We start from the raw sequence: 14724 nt of genomic DNA, 5'->3' as shown, positions 1-14724 counted from the left end.
GTCCCCCCCACTTTGTTTTTTAGATGTCAATATTGGCTCCTGTTAGTAATTGCTGAGGTTTGATCCATCGACTGAGAGTCATTCACCAGCAGCTGTCTGTCGTTAACACGTTAAGCTGTGATTGGTCCGTTCTGATCTCAGGTAACTCTTATAACCCTCCACATCGGACTGCTTGTCATGCCTTGTCCTTCAACATGATGACTGCAAGGTTTCTCTCAGGGTAAGTAGCTGGGTTTCTTCAAGTTCACTGGTTACTGGGAAACACTTATTGATATTGTCTTTTTTATTTCAGGGCTTCCCTCTTTGCTCTGCTGATTGTGGACGTTTGCTGCTTTCCTTATAATAAAGGTAAAGTATCATCTGCTCTAGTAAACATGTTTCACTTTAATTCACTTCTGATTTTAATTTGTGTTTTCTTGGACCCAGGCTCTAATCCCGGCGCTTCTTATGGCAGCAGTTACCCAAACGCTGCTCCTGTTTTTGGCTCGTACCAGGGAGCTCCTTCTGGCTCGTTTTCACCTGCAGTCGTTATGCCTAACAGAACTCCTTCTAAAGGCGTCCCATCTTATCAGGCTGAACCACAGCCGGGGCCCAGTGTCCCTCAGCCGATCGTTCAAAGAGGACCGGTACCCTCTGTTGGCTCCAGTTCTTCTGTGTTCTCAGGATTCGGAGACACCTCAGTGAGGAGAAACCCTGCCAGCTCTGTACAACCAGGAGCTGCTTTTCAACCTGGTCCTCAAGGTAAAAATGTGATTCTTATTGTTCTGTGACTCTACAATTTGGTAACTTAAAAATGTATGGCCATAATTGCTAGCAAGTCTTTGCTTGACCCATGTCTTGAACAAATGTGAGTTTCATGCTCTTCTACATTCCTGTTCTCAGACACCGGGGCTTCTCCCAGTCTCTCTGGAGGTGAGGCGTTGGCTCCAGTTTTCCCTGAAGAAGTGAGACCAATTGAACCAATGTACAAGGCGGGAGCGTTGTCCCAGTTTGAGACAAGCTTTGATTATGGTAACAACGAGAGGGAGACCGAGCAACAAGGCAGTTTCCATCTTCCTCCACCACCGTTCTTGCAGCAAGAGTCTGCTGGACAGGGCTTCATCAGCCAACCTAACCCAGACTCCAACATCGCTGGAAGCTCTCTCCCTTATCCTTACCCCTACCCTTATCCTTATCCTTACCCCTACCCTTACTACGACTTCATGTTCCTGACTGGCCAGTATCCTCCAGGCACAGTCAGTCACGCCAGCAACAGTTACGAGCATGGGAGCAACTATAATGACGACGTTCACTATGTGAGAGACAACAATCCTGTTTCTGAGCAGCAGATGGAGACCGTTGCTGCCTTTGTAGACCCCCAGAGCTTTAGGGATCCCTATCCTGTGATGGCTGGTTATGGACAAGGTGGTGGTGCACAGGCTGGTTATGGACGAGGTGGTGGCGGCGCACAGGCTGGTGGACCGACCTCTTCCCATGGACGCTTCAGGCAGCCAGTTGGCAGCCAACCTGGTGGCTACAACCTGGGCAAGGTACGTTTATGAAATGTATTTGCACAAATGACTGGGTTGTGTAACTAGTACTAATGTTTTATTTCTTATCCTTTCAGGGTGCATACTGGGTGGATCCATACAATGTGAACAAATATATCTGAATTTAATAAAAATGTTGTTCAAAACAAAGTAGCTGGTTTTCTTTAGCTGACTGGTTACTGGGAAACACTTGTTATATTAATGGTTTCAGGTCCTCTGCATGTCTGTTCTGGACATCTGACATTGACTGTTATCTGACATAATGCAACAAAACAATATGCAGCTGTGTCCTGCACCTCATATTTGACATCAGGCTTTCTCGACATCCAGGAACGGATGTTTTGTTAGCTGCCTCGTGGAGGTGAGGATTTACAAACCAGGAAATGTGATAGGCCAGTAAATTGTGTGCGCAAAACATAAGGGAGATAACTGATGGAGGAGCTGGCCTATGGCGGCACAGCAGTGAGGTGTGGTTTGAGAGAACCTTAAGGAACCCACAGAGTACTAGAATAAAATTAATTTGGGTTCACAGGAGGTTACTTTGTAGAAATGTCATGTTTGCACATTGTTTTCAAAAGATGTATGACCTTCCATTAGTTCAATAGTTTTGTTTGGTCAAATTATCAAATCTTGACTTTTTTGCAATATTTTTCACTTTCCAGAAGACTGATCTAATGGCCGGGGAAACAAATGGCTCATATTGCTTATGCCACTTTAAGATTTAGGAGCTTTTGATGTGTTATGCAGGCCTCATGCTTATGTAAATGTGCAGAGCACGCTCATTTCAACATGTATTTTATTTGCCAGATGCTGACATGTCTATACACATAAAATGATCACTTTTGTAAGGGACTGTGCCGGGTCTTGTGAACAGCTTGTCGGTGCAATGTTGGCTCACCTTGATTACAGGTCTGGAGTGTCTGTTTTGCTGCAGCTGTGTTCAGATGGGCTCTTGTTTTTATCCTGAAGACGGAGGGCTACTTCAGCTCTCGGTGCATCAACAACACAGGCGTAAATGCAAATCAGGTCTTAGGTTAGTTTGATATCTCCACCTTCACTATGTTGAATTCTAAGCACCTAGATTTCAGGTCTAACAGTTGACTGTGAAGGTCGGAGGCCTGCATAGAGTTGTAATTGATTATGCCTGTTATATTTAACCTTGGTTTTGTCTGACTGCACTAGACAGGATGAACAGTTCACTCTTTCACCTTCCCCTCTTGTATGTTATTTCCTGACGCTTCCTCTTTCACCAGTTTGGTACTTGCTTGGCTCATTGGAATGCGAGTCAAACTCTTTAATCATGTTCGATAAAAGCTTCAGTTATAAACAGATGATTTAGTATCAATGGAACTATGAAGAAATAAACATAACACAAATATTAAGCATTGATAACAGGGCACCACCCTGGGATCAGAGACCAATAATTGAAATGTTGATACTGTCTCAAAAAGTGTTCACTCAAAATGGCAATATTTAAAGACTGTTCAGTTGAACAGTGAAGGGTTTAATCCGAGCACTCGCCATCACAACACACATGCACAAATGATCAGACAACTGCTCTTTAAAAGTATAATGATTAAATTCAGCAATACCGATCAATAATCTAACTATTCAACAAGTATGTGTTTAGGTGAGTGTAAGTGAATGTGAGGGAGTGAGAGGAAGCAAAATGACGGACGTAACTGATGTTGTACAAGGAGATGAGAAACTGGTGGACGTGGTTTTCACATCTGTGATAGCACAGTGGCGTATAGAGCAAAGCTGAGGTATATGCTCCCACATTATCCATTTCTATGAGTTGGGTCTTGATGCGCGTGGGAGTATGTAGGTGTGGGTTAGTAAAGGAGGGAGAGATCAAAGCGTTCAAAGCAAAGATGTTGGGATCTGAGGGCTCGGCAGCTCAGGTTCTGGAAGGTCCATGCCGGCCAATCCTCAAGCCGCTTCTCTTTGGCTGAATACTGCTGAATATGCAAGTCAGCCAAAACACTGTCAAATCTAAACTGTAAAAGTCCTCGTCCATTACATCCTCTGCACTCATATTTTTTTATGTAATTTTCTCCACTGTAAGCTAAACTAATTTGAAGAACAAATACGTTTTTGAAATGTGGAATCACAAATATCAGTCTGTGTTGTTTTAACTGGACCAATCCGTGATGATCGATCCCCCTCTGTCAGGACTAAAATCATGCTTACTTGCTCGTATGACTCTGATGTCTCTGCACTGATAACTTTTGTATATGATTTTCCTCAGATACATAAAATGTAGCAGACTGCACGGCTCTGCCATGTTAGTTTTAGGGGCGTAACACCCCCCCACACACAATATGTTGAGGAGAGAACCTACCATCCCTTACATCCTTCGTGCCATATGAAAAGTGCTGAGCCTGCCTAAATGACCTACAGAGCAATATCAGAAGGCTGTGTGCAAAGATGGTTAGACTAGTTTGTTCTGTGACATAGAAATATTGTTTTGTAGTTCCTTGACTCTTTTGGATCTTGACTCAAGATCATCCCACTAAAATAGCATTACCACCCATTATGTGTTCAATTCACATCAAGGTCAAACAGGTGTAACTTCCTGACGCATTTGTAATTCAATGTGCATGATGAGTTTACAATTAATGATGATTCATGAAGCAACAAATTGAGACAATGTTTTTTTAATATGTATTATATATATTCTTATTTGATCTGTCGACAAAAGTTTCAAAATGTGTACTCTGCGATGTTAGAAAGTAAAAAACAATTACCTCTTATCAGGTCGTTGCTACTGTTGTGCATCTAGTCCAAAAAGTAAAGGACAACAGGAAGAGCTCACACCAACACATAAAGAGAGGCATGCAAGGCAGCCTCTGATGTGGCCAGATACACACACATTCACACAAACACACACACACACACACACACACACACACTTACTGATAAGTAAGGAGAACATGACTGGCATGAGGCACTTCACTCAAAGTAAAGACAATAATTTCAGATGATCCCTGAACGACAATAGTAATCACACAGCAGCTCCGACTCCACCCACGGACACACACAGTGTGTGTGTGTGTGTGTGTGTGTTTGACAGTAACAAAAAAACATCCATTGCAATTTTATTACAAAGTTATATTTTTAATAAACGCTTAAATGTAGATCTCTCAACATCTCCTTTGTTTCTGCTTTTTAATTTTCTAAAGTCCTCTGGTTTTCAAACGCACAAAGTGCAACAGATGCACAGTTGTGCTGTAGAGATTGAGTAGGGGAGAGTGGGACAGATACACAAGAAGGCGTTGACATATTTATAGCCCCCAAGACTGAGACAGAAGGGAGGAGGAGAAGAAGGATGTGGGGGAAAGGAGAAGATAATGACAGACAGAGTGGGAATAAAGATAGATATTTATTTTTAAAAACATCTGTTTTGTGTTGATTGAGTAGATGCACTGTTCGGACAGGACGGGAAGTTGAAAAGCTGGACTAGTCTTGTTTAACGATGTATCTAGTTTATATGTATACGCCTTCTAAACATTTTATGATATAATTTGCAAGTAAAAAGGGATGAAAACGTACAATACTAAAAATGTTTCCTTGCGACTGAGCTGTATTATAACACCTAGTAATAAGTATTCCCATTATTTGTAGAAGCAACCAATGTTTTCTGTTTCACTGTCATGGCACCTTTACATTTTACATTCAGCCATTTTCAAAATCCCATTAAACACATGAGAACTTCTAAAAGGATTAAAAGATGTTAAAGCTTAGTCGAATGGTGCACCAGTTTATCCACTTATGAACACAAACCAGCTTGTGCAATGCTCGCATGTCCTCAGAACTGGCACTAATCGCTGTGCACATGCCTCGTCCATATTGAAGGATTTAGACATATGGAAAAGACTCTTTGGTGTATGTATGCAAATCAACATATTACGGGTGAAATGGAAGTGGCAGATTGTGTGTCTGTGAGCATGTGCAATAAACTGCATGCATGCACCCACGTGTGCATTATATGTGTGTGTACAGCCACGGTTTCCACAGCAGACGCAGCTGTCTGGCCCGTTGGACTGCGCCTATGTCACTGGGACTCTATTTATACCTTGTGTTGCTCAAAAGGTCAGATAAAGAGGCATAGGTATCTTCACAAAGCAGAGGGTGGGGGGTGTCTGGTGAAAGGGGGTGAAGGCGGGTAACCACAAACCAACATACACACACATCACTAACACAGGGGCAGTACTGACAGAGAGGGGGAGAGAGTAAGACAGGAACAGGGCAAGCAAAGTAGAGTAGTGGGAAGACTTTGAGCAGGCTTCCTGTGAGGAGGATTCACCTTCGACTGAATGAGAACTTTCTAGGGAAGACAGAAGTGATCGTTTAAGAGTCCTGGGGCATTAGTTGAAAAGAAAGTCTGATTTGACCTTTGATCCAGTAGACGAACAGACATTTATTGTCATCATGGATGGTGAATTGCCCAGCCAGGAGATATCTGGGTCTACAGAGACCACTAGTCAGATTGACACCAACAACAACAACCAGGTCTGTGTGTTCTTGCATTTTCCCTTTAAGTTGCAGCTTTAAGCTTCTAGCAATGATCGGTGTCACCATCAGTACCAGGAAAAGGCAGTGAGTTTATTTGTGGCCATGGCAGGTGTTGTGTTTGGACAGTTGATGTGGTTCTGGCTGAATTTGCTGTGCTACAACTGTTCTTACTCCTGGCTGTAGAGCGTAACACACAGAGACACACAAGTTATGCAAAGTGGAGTTTCCTGTTCCCTCTGATAAGTCATCAAGTCCATGGTCTGACCTGGTGTGACTCTTCTTGCTCTGACATTTTCCCTGATTATACATTTCAAAAATCATTACATTCATCTTTTAAACTGAAAATTCTGCATGCCACATTTTGTCGAGATGAGATCTGCAATCCCTAAAGATTTTGTTGAAGTTTCAAAAAAGATTGTATGACCCTCAACTGACTAATCACACATTTTCTTCCTCAATTTGATGAACAGCACTCATGTCATAGGAAACAACTTTATATTTAAACGTAGAGAGTCAAGGGGGTTTTGTTTATTGATTAGTTGTGGATTTAAAAATGTTTCCTTGGAATGAAGTTGACCTATATTTTAGGGTCCGGGTGTGATTTAACAAAATAAAAAAGGAACATTTTCCATCTGAAAGTTCAACCTCTCAGCTGTGTTCAAATAAGTGAGATACTCAACAAGTCCCAGAGTGGAGCTTCAGGTCTCACGTTACATCAGGCTTTCTAGTTTGAGGACCCTGTGTAATCCCCAGAGGAAAGCGTGGACACTAATTTTAGAACATCTTAAATAATGTTTTTCAAACACAAGTCATGCTCTTAGGAATGATTCCAAAAAGACGGTCACCAGATTAACTAAAAACTCTTCTTTGTACTTTTTAAATCCTTTAAACAGAGACTTTAATGTATCTCTGCAGTGAAACCAGAGCAAGAAAACAACAGAATGTGTTAGGCTTCCACTCATGTATGTCCTTCAAGTTATAATTATAGTTTTTATTAATTAAAACTCTTCATTGGCTCCCAGACTAATAAACATGTCTAATGAGTGAAGTGAGGTGACGGTATGTTATGTTGGTGTGAGCTACAGCTACTTCCCCCATGGCTCAGTCAGGCTGATTATAAATGGTTTGCATGTGACACATAGTCTTAGTCTGCCATTCGATCAATACCTTGGCCAAGGGAGAATGATCATATTGGAAATGGAAGTTATACTAAACTCTCTTTTATGCCGCTTGTCCTCCAGACTGATGCGCCAGAGCTGGACGAGAGTAAAGACCCAGGGAAGGAGCCTCCAGCAGGGGAGACAGTGGAAGGTCTGGGGGTAATGAAAGTGGGGGAGAAAGGGGAGGAGGATGCAGTACTAGAGCCGGTAGGAGAAGGGGAGGCCAGTGCTGGAGATAAAGACAAGCCCCAGACTCCTCCATCAGAGCATGTTGAAGGTGACGCTGAAGAGGCTGGAAATTCAGAAGACAAAGCCTCCACTGACGCTGATGTGAAAGATCCTGAACTGACATGTGGGAAAAAAGATGGGGAGGGAGAGAAGAAAGGTCAGCAGGTGGAAGAGGTCAAGAGTTGTGAGACTGAGAGACATGGAGAGGAGATGACAGACAAAAACAAAGAGAAAAAGAAGAGTAAAACAGAGGGAAAAGCGAAAGAAGCAGAAAGAGATAGCGAGCAAAAGGCAGCAAAAGAAGCAGAGAAGAAAAAACAAGTTAAGGAAGTGGACATAGAAACGAAAGACAAAGCAAAGATTAAGGAGGTAGAAAAGCAAGGGAAGCCCAAAAGAAAGAGTGGTCCTCCCTCTTCTTCTGTCTCCCGACCAAGACCCTCTGCACGCTCCATGAGAGCAGCAGCTAAACAAGACATCATTGCCAAGTTCCAGCAAGGTGCACCAGAGTAAGTGATTGTACGATACCAGTATACCTCAGTGACAGTGAATATGAAAATTAGGGTTTCAGTAGAAAATGTGCGATATTGTGTCATTTGTAGGACGCCAACACCCCGCAACTTCAAAGTTCAGAGGTCATCTACGGCTGCTGCGACAGGAGCTACAATCAAACAGAAGATGCTTCAGTGGTGTCGCAGCAAGACTCGCAACTATGATGTGCGTTCAACACACAATCTACATCACCCAATTTCAAGATTTGTCGCCCATTTGGGACCAGAGATGTTACACAATAACATAAATAAGCCTCGGTTTGTCTATCTTCCTGTCCCTTGACCTTTTAGGGTGTCGACATAGAAAACTTCTCATCATCCTGGTGTGACGGGTTGGCGTTCTGCGCTCTGATCCATCGTTTTTTTCCTGATGCTTTTGACTACAGCTCCCTAAGTCCAAAGGAGAGGGAGAAAAACTTCACTCTGGCCTTCCAAACTGCAGAGTATGGAGTATTTAACTACCTCCCCTTCATTTCTTTTCTCAGTTCAGATCTTTATCATCCCACATTTGTTTTGCTTCAAGGCAGCATGAAACAATAACACAATAACAATACAATAAGACAGATGACGTTTCAAGTACTTCTTTGTCATCCAGTATGCACAACAATTACAGAGAAGCAGTTGTTGTTCTAACAAAGTTCACACTCATCAGGACAGAAACATGACTCCAAATGAATGATAACGTTGCTATAACTCCTGGAATATATATAGAAATTATAACATGTTCGCCATTTCAACTTGACGATAAGTCATTGTTCTCTTCATAACTTGTTTCTGCTGCTCACAAGTGGCCAAAGAAATTCGTTATTGCATGTATGTTGCCTCATTGCCCCAATTTAAAATGACCACACCCAAATCAGTGCGAAGGTCAGGACACTCTTTCTCTCTGTATGTAGTTACTTTTCTGTATGTCACTGCTTTGTCTCACCTCAGTTCTCTCCTTTCCTTTCCTTTCCTCTGTCCTCCACCCCCTCACCTCACTCAGGTCCCTGGCCGACTGCTGCCCTCTGCTGGAAGTGGAGGACATGATCATGATGGGTAAACACCCGGACCCCATGTGCGTGTTCACATATGTCCAGTCCCTCTGCCACAGCCTCTCTAAAATAGAGAAAGAGAGGAAGGACAAAGAAAAGGAGGAGAAAGACAACAAATCTGGAGATGGGGGAGAGGAGAAAGAGAAGGGAGAGGGGTCACCGGAGAGGGACGAGTCTGCTGAGCACGGGGCGGTGGAGAGCCAAGAGAAGAAACGGGGAGATATTACAGAGACAGAGGGTGCTGGCGAGGAAGAAAATGCATCGAACAGCTGTGAGAGGGAGGAGTGTTAATCAAGACAGAGTCCTCGAAAACAGACTGCAAACAGAAAGACTGAAAAGACCAAAAGGATGGTTGATGGGTGTGGTACTTCAATGAGTAAGTCTTAGTTTGGTGTTGGATTGAATACTGGCAATGTGATTTTAATTAGCTGTATTTTTGAAAGTGTATTACGCTGTGTGTTGATGATTTTTTGCATATGTTTGTATTGCGATAATAAATGTTTAGTCTAAAAAATAATAAAATGATGAACTTGTGAATTAGAAAGTTGTTTGTGCAGAAAATCTTTGTGTTGATGTGATGCTCAGCTAATATGAATGGGAATGAATGACAACAAGTATAATGGATGATTGAGTTTTCATAATTTTGCCAGACACAGTCGTATTTTGTAGTACACAAATTATATTACTTTATACAGAAGTCTAAAGTATAATACAATGAAGGTATATGAGGAATCGAACTTATTAGGTTATGGTTAGCTGCGCGAGACAGTTTGCCTGGAAAGCAATACAATGGATACAAATCCATTGTGATTTTCAGCCAATAACTATAGCATACTGTTTTTGTTCTTTATTAGTGATGACGCTATTGTTGTTGTATGTTGTTCAAGGGAGGATCTGAGGTCTACAAAGAGCAGGGTTTCCCCAACATTAAAATAAAATAAAATAGTTTCTGATAAAACTAAAATAAAAGTATACACATGAGTAAAAACAAGCCTTTTTTCCATGTAGTTTCACTCTATCATCTCTCAATTAGACCATCAAAATATCATTGATTTTGCCTTAAATAATATGTTTGTATTGCTTGTTGGTATCAGAGCCCAGGTTAACTGTTGAGGATTTATTATATATAATAATACATAAACAATTCTGACCAGATAGGCTCCAGAATAACCAAGAAAAACATGAACTGAAACTGCCCCTGCTTTCTATGGATTACGGTAACCAGCGTCACGCTACCGGAAAAGCCATTGTGTTGACCCTTTTGTTTGCTAACCCAACGACTGTGTGGAGCTCTTTTTCTCCCCCCTACATAACTCTCGGCGGCAGCAAAGTGAAACATGTCCACAGACATGCCGCCGGGCAGTCAGAATCTGGAGTCTCAGCTTTTGTCCATAATGGACGTGCTGGTGAAAGCGGCGGTGGGGGAAATCAGTCAGCTGTTCTCGGAGGGCTCGTCGTCTCTCCGCCTGCATCTCACGCAGAGCCTGAGGGAGAACGAAGCCCTGAGGATGAGGATGAAGGTGATGAGGAGCGAGGTCTTCTCCCTCCGGCTGCAGACCAGGAACAACCGGCCGGTGAGCCGCTTCTCCCCGATCAGAGGGAATATCCCCAAACCTCGGGCTAAAACACACGGTAACGAGTACTTGTACTTCAAAAAGAGTATTTCATACTCGAGTAACGAGCAACGCCGCTCCTCCTGTCAAATGCAAAGTTTCAACCAATTTAGTTTCATTCTAATTAAAACCAGCTGTAACAGTTGCTTTTAGGGTTCTCGTTCTCAAAGCAAACGTCAATGAACGGCTGTTTTTCATCACGTGACACACACATCAACATGGTTCTTTGCTCTCGTGTCCCGGAAGGTGGTCCATTAACTGATTCACTTTAAATAACATGTTTATGACTAACGTTAGTTTAATTTAAGTTCATTATTATGGCTAATTATAGATATATATAATGTTGATACTTTAGTTTGGCTGGAGTGTATAAAGTGAATGCACATTTTGATTAAAACTAGTTTATCTTCTTTAGATACATCACTGACTCAGTTGTGACCAGGCACGATTTCGATTAAATATTGATTTAATATATCTACCTCTAACTTAATATAGTGCAAGTTAAAATGCTGGACAAATGATCCAAACCTAATTAGCAAGATTTAGAAGTTATAACTGGTCCAGTATATGTTATTGGTAAAAGGATATTATTTATTTTGAAGTATGTTAATTGTTATTATGACTATAATGATGTCACCTTTGACTCTAGGAAACTGTGATGTTTCACTATTTTAATAAACATGCTTCTACTTTTAACTTACTCATCATATTTTGTTGCTTTTTGATGTGTTATAACTAATGACAAAAAAAAGTTTCATTTGAATGGGGATGTATTGGAGTTGGCATTAAATCATAAAAATCTCAAATAATAATACATGCTAAAGAAACAATACTTGGTACACAGGGACCCAGTGGAGAAGTGCTCAACATATTGAAATATCTTATCAATAGCTTCACCATGCGACCAATTATAAAGCTCTTACTCTGTAAATTGTTGAATTCACAGTTAGAAGTATGTGCAGCATGTTTAGGAGATTGATGTTTGTACTCAGCGTCTTGACGTCTTTTATTCCCTCTAGTTGTCATTAAGCCACCATTGGCTCCAAAGCCTGTTGTGGAAGCTGCTTCTGTCTCTCTACAGTCAGAGAACAAGACTTCCTCCTCTGAAATTCAAGTGGAGGTAAAATACATTGCAAGTACTTTCAGTAACTACACGTTTTTAGTTTTTTTTTGCTCATGCATAAATATTCTTATTTGTTAGTGTGCAGATGTGGAGAGCCCAGATATCATCCTGATCAAAGATGAAGACGACGTGGGAGGATGTGGACCAGTTGGAGGTGAGTAGTCAACAGACGCAGGAGGTACAGTGTCTACACTGACAATGCCTAGTTAGTATTGTTAGTTGTAGAAATCCATTGTTTGTTTCGCCTTTTTAGATTTGTTGACATAAATAATGTTTAAGGAAACATAAGCAGAAAATAGATTTTTTTTTTTCCAGTGGGGCACTTTGTTGTACAGTCAGCAGTAACCACATAACCACCAGACCAACAATAAACCATAATTACAATATATAGATCACATTGAGTTATTTTAAAGGCCAATGGCAGCAGGGACAATTGAGCAACTTGAACTCCTTGGTGAGGGAATATATAGACTCATTTGTCAGATTGGATGTCAGGGAGTAGGCTTTCAGGGGGATTTATTTCAAAACAGTGTGCATTAAAACAAGACATATTATTTAGCCATGACGCGTCACTGTTAACTTGACAGCACTGTCTGATTCAGTACTGGAGGAAGGGTATTTTGGGAAGAAGTCCTTGTACTCATTGTTTTCACTCAGTTCTACAACGTGGACTTTGCTGAAGCTACTTAAAGCGTCTTGATACATTGTATGTCCCCAGTCTAAAAGTTTCATAAACTAACTCTGATTCAAAAAGTCATTTTGTGGTTTGTCTTTTTAGGTCAAGACTTTGGAAACCACAGCACGCAGGCTGGCGTTTCTACAGGGACTCCGAATGAGTCCTGCCTGACGGGTGACAATGAGGAGCTGAGAATCGTGAGTGTTCATGGACGAGGGGAAGGGCCTCTGCAGGAGGAGAGCGACTCCCTCTTCACTGTCTCTGAACTCCAGGCTTTTACTTCTCTGTCTCCGGACCACAACGTCAGTCACGACAGCCTCCTGAATTTCACAACTGGTGCCAACGACAGAGCCCCAACGAGAGGGATGCCGGATCACAGAAACAGCCAACTGGAGCGGAATCATTCCATCCAAATGGCTTCAACAACATCGAGTCCTGCAATGAAAACACAGATAGTAGGAGCTGACGGTCAAGTGGGGCACCCCAGTCATGTCAGCCAGTTCGCCCAGCAGCAGAACATCTTCCCGCACGGCGTCAGCAAATCCCTGGACTGCAGCTTCTGTGGCGAGCGCTTCCTAACCCGCGAAGACCTGATCGTGCACCGGGCGACTCACACCGGGGAGTCGCCCGTTCTTTGCACCTTTTGCGGCAAGTCGTTCGTCAACAAGACCACGCTGAGCATCCACATGCGCATTCACACCGGGGAGAAGCCGTACGCTTGTGCGCAGTGCGGGAAGCGCTTCACGCAGAACGGCAGCCTGAAGATCCACCTGCGGACTCACTCCGGAGAGAAGCCGTACACCTGCAATCAGTGCATCGCCAGCTTCAACAACCCCAGCAATCTGCGCAGGCACATGATCACACACAACACAATCGGAGTGCTCTGACCATGAAAGTACGCAAAGATATGAGGAATTAACATGGAATTTAACATTTTTCAGCATGTTACTTTTACTGACACTTTGTGTGTGTATTTGGGTGCCATGTGTTTCATGTGTGTTTGTGTAGTTGTCAAGAGCCTGTCGTGCGTTAAATGTGCCTGACAAGTACACCAAATGTAAATCTCTTGACCACTTCTCAGTAATATCAATGGAGTGTTGCGTTTCAACATAAGGACACAAACGAGCCTGATTTCTGTTCAATAAGAACAGATGTTTTAATTCAAGGAAAACAACCTGCTAAACTAAAATGCCTTCATTCTTCCTTTTTTTAAACTGTCTTTAAAAGCAGAAAAACAAATGCCTTATTCATCATTCAAGGAACATATACAGTATCTTAATTTGAATTAAATACATACTCAAAAACATGACCAGCTCTGCTTATGATACAACTGTAGCTCAATGCTAGATAAGTAAACATGTATTGTGTGAATTACAGTCATTATTAGAAACATTCACAGTTGCTATCTTGAGTTATCTGACAACGCATGCAACCATGAGAATCTTTCCCATGGTTGCAGGAGGAAACCATGTGCACAACCATGTGAACGCTAAACGTGCAACACATGCCGATTTGAACACTTAAATTGACAGAATTATCAACAATGACACTGAAATACAAAAAAAACGGAATTATGGATAAAATCTATAGTGTGTTATCACGATTTATACATGGGCATATATTGTTCATTGATGTGCCCACATTGGCCTAATGCAGATATTAAATGAATAACATTTTATAACCTGTCTGGAAAAATCAGTTATGATATGGTTAATACATTTCTACTGATATATATATATATATATATATATATATTGGCAACCTTTGGTATAATTTGGTACAAATGTTACAAGAATGCTAATGTTGAGTGTTTTAAACTGTTTTGAAAGTTTCTCACATGACAGAGTTGACAACAACCTGTTGACTGTTTTGTCAATCTGAACATTATAACTTATTAGGAATTTAAAATGTTTGCTTACTGTATAGTAAGCTGCCTTTTGAGGAGACACGTTTTATTTCATGAATATGTGTAAGTGTGTTTCATTTAAAAAGTAAACTACCTCCACTGTTGTCTCTGTTGCAGCTCTCTTATACTCTTTTTGTACTTCTCATATAGTTTCAGACTGATTGCAATAATCAATTTAATGTGGATGTTGCCTGTGGATTTGTATCTTGGATATGCAATTATTAATAAATATAGATTTTTTTAAAACAGCTTTCAATGTCTGACGAGTCACTTATTGTTTTACACCTCTAGGGCGCAGCGTTGTTTGTGTTCCCAGGGATTATTGTGACTCAGGTTTACTCATACTGTCGCGCTGTGGGGGGACTCATAAGGAAACTGGGGGAAATTCC

At 41.6% G+C, this 14724-nt stretch overlaps 2 protein-coding genes across 2 annotated transcripts; both read left to right on the top strand.

The window, feature by feature from the left end:
• Positions 1-5733: 5733 nt before the first annotated feature.
• smtnl1 (smoothelin-like 1) lies at positions 5734-9555 on the top strand. The gene is made up of 5 exons (XM_079168092.1): positions 5734-6044; positions 7289-7941; positions 8035-8149; positions 8275-8426; positions 8969-9555. The coding sequence occupies exons 1-5, from the start codon at positions 5964-5966 to the stop codon at positions 9306-9308; spliced, it is 1341 nt and encodes a 446-aa protein (XP_079024218.1). The 5' UTR covers positions 5734-5963; the 3' UTR covers positions 9309-9555.
• A 799-nt stretch (positions 9556-10354) lies between these two features.
• On the top strand, positions 10355-14586 carry LOC306702627 (uncharacterized protein; the record flags this gene model as incomplete). The annotated part of the gene is made up of 4 exons (XM_079168267.1): positions 10355-10649; positions 11650-11750; positions 11832-11907; positions 12532-14586. 4 exons carry the CDS (start codon positions 10355-10357, stop codon positions 13314-13316), a joined length of 1257 nt encoding a protein of 418 aa, XP_079024393.1. The 3' UTR covers positions 13317-14586.
• Positions 14587-14724: the final 138 nt, after the last annotated feature.

The sequence above is a fragment of the Pholis gunnellus genome (assembly GCF_910591455.1).
Source record: "Pholis gunnellus genome assembly, chromosome: 10".
NCBI lineage: Eukaryota > Metazoa > Chordata > Actinopteri > Perciformes > Pholidae > Pholis > Pholis gunnellus.
This window is presented reverse-complemented; position numbering and strand designations above follow the sequence as displayed.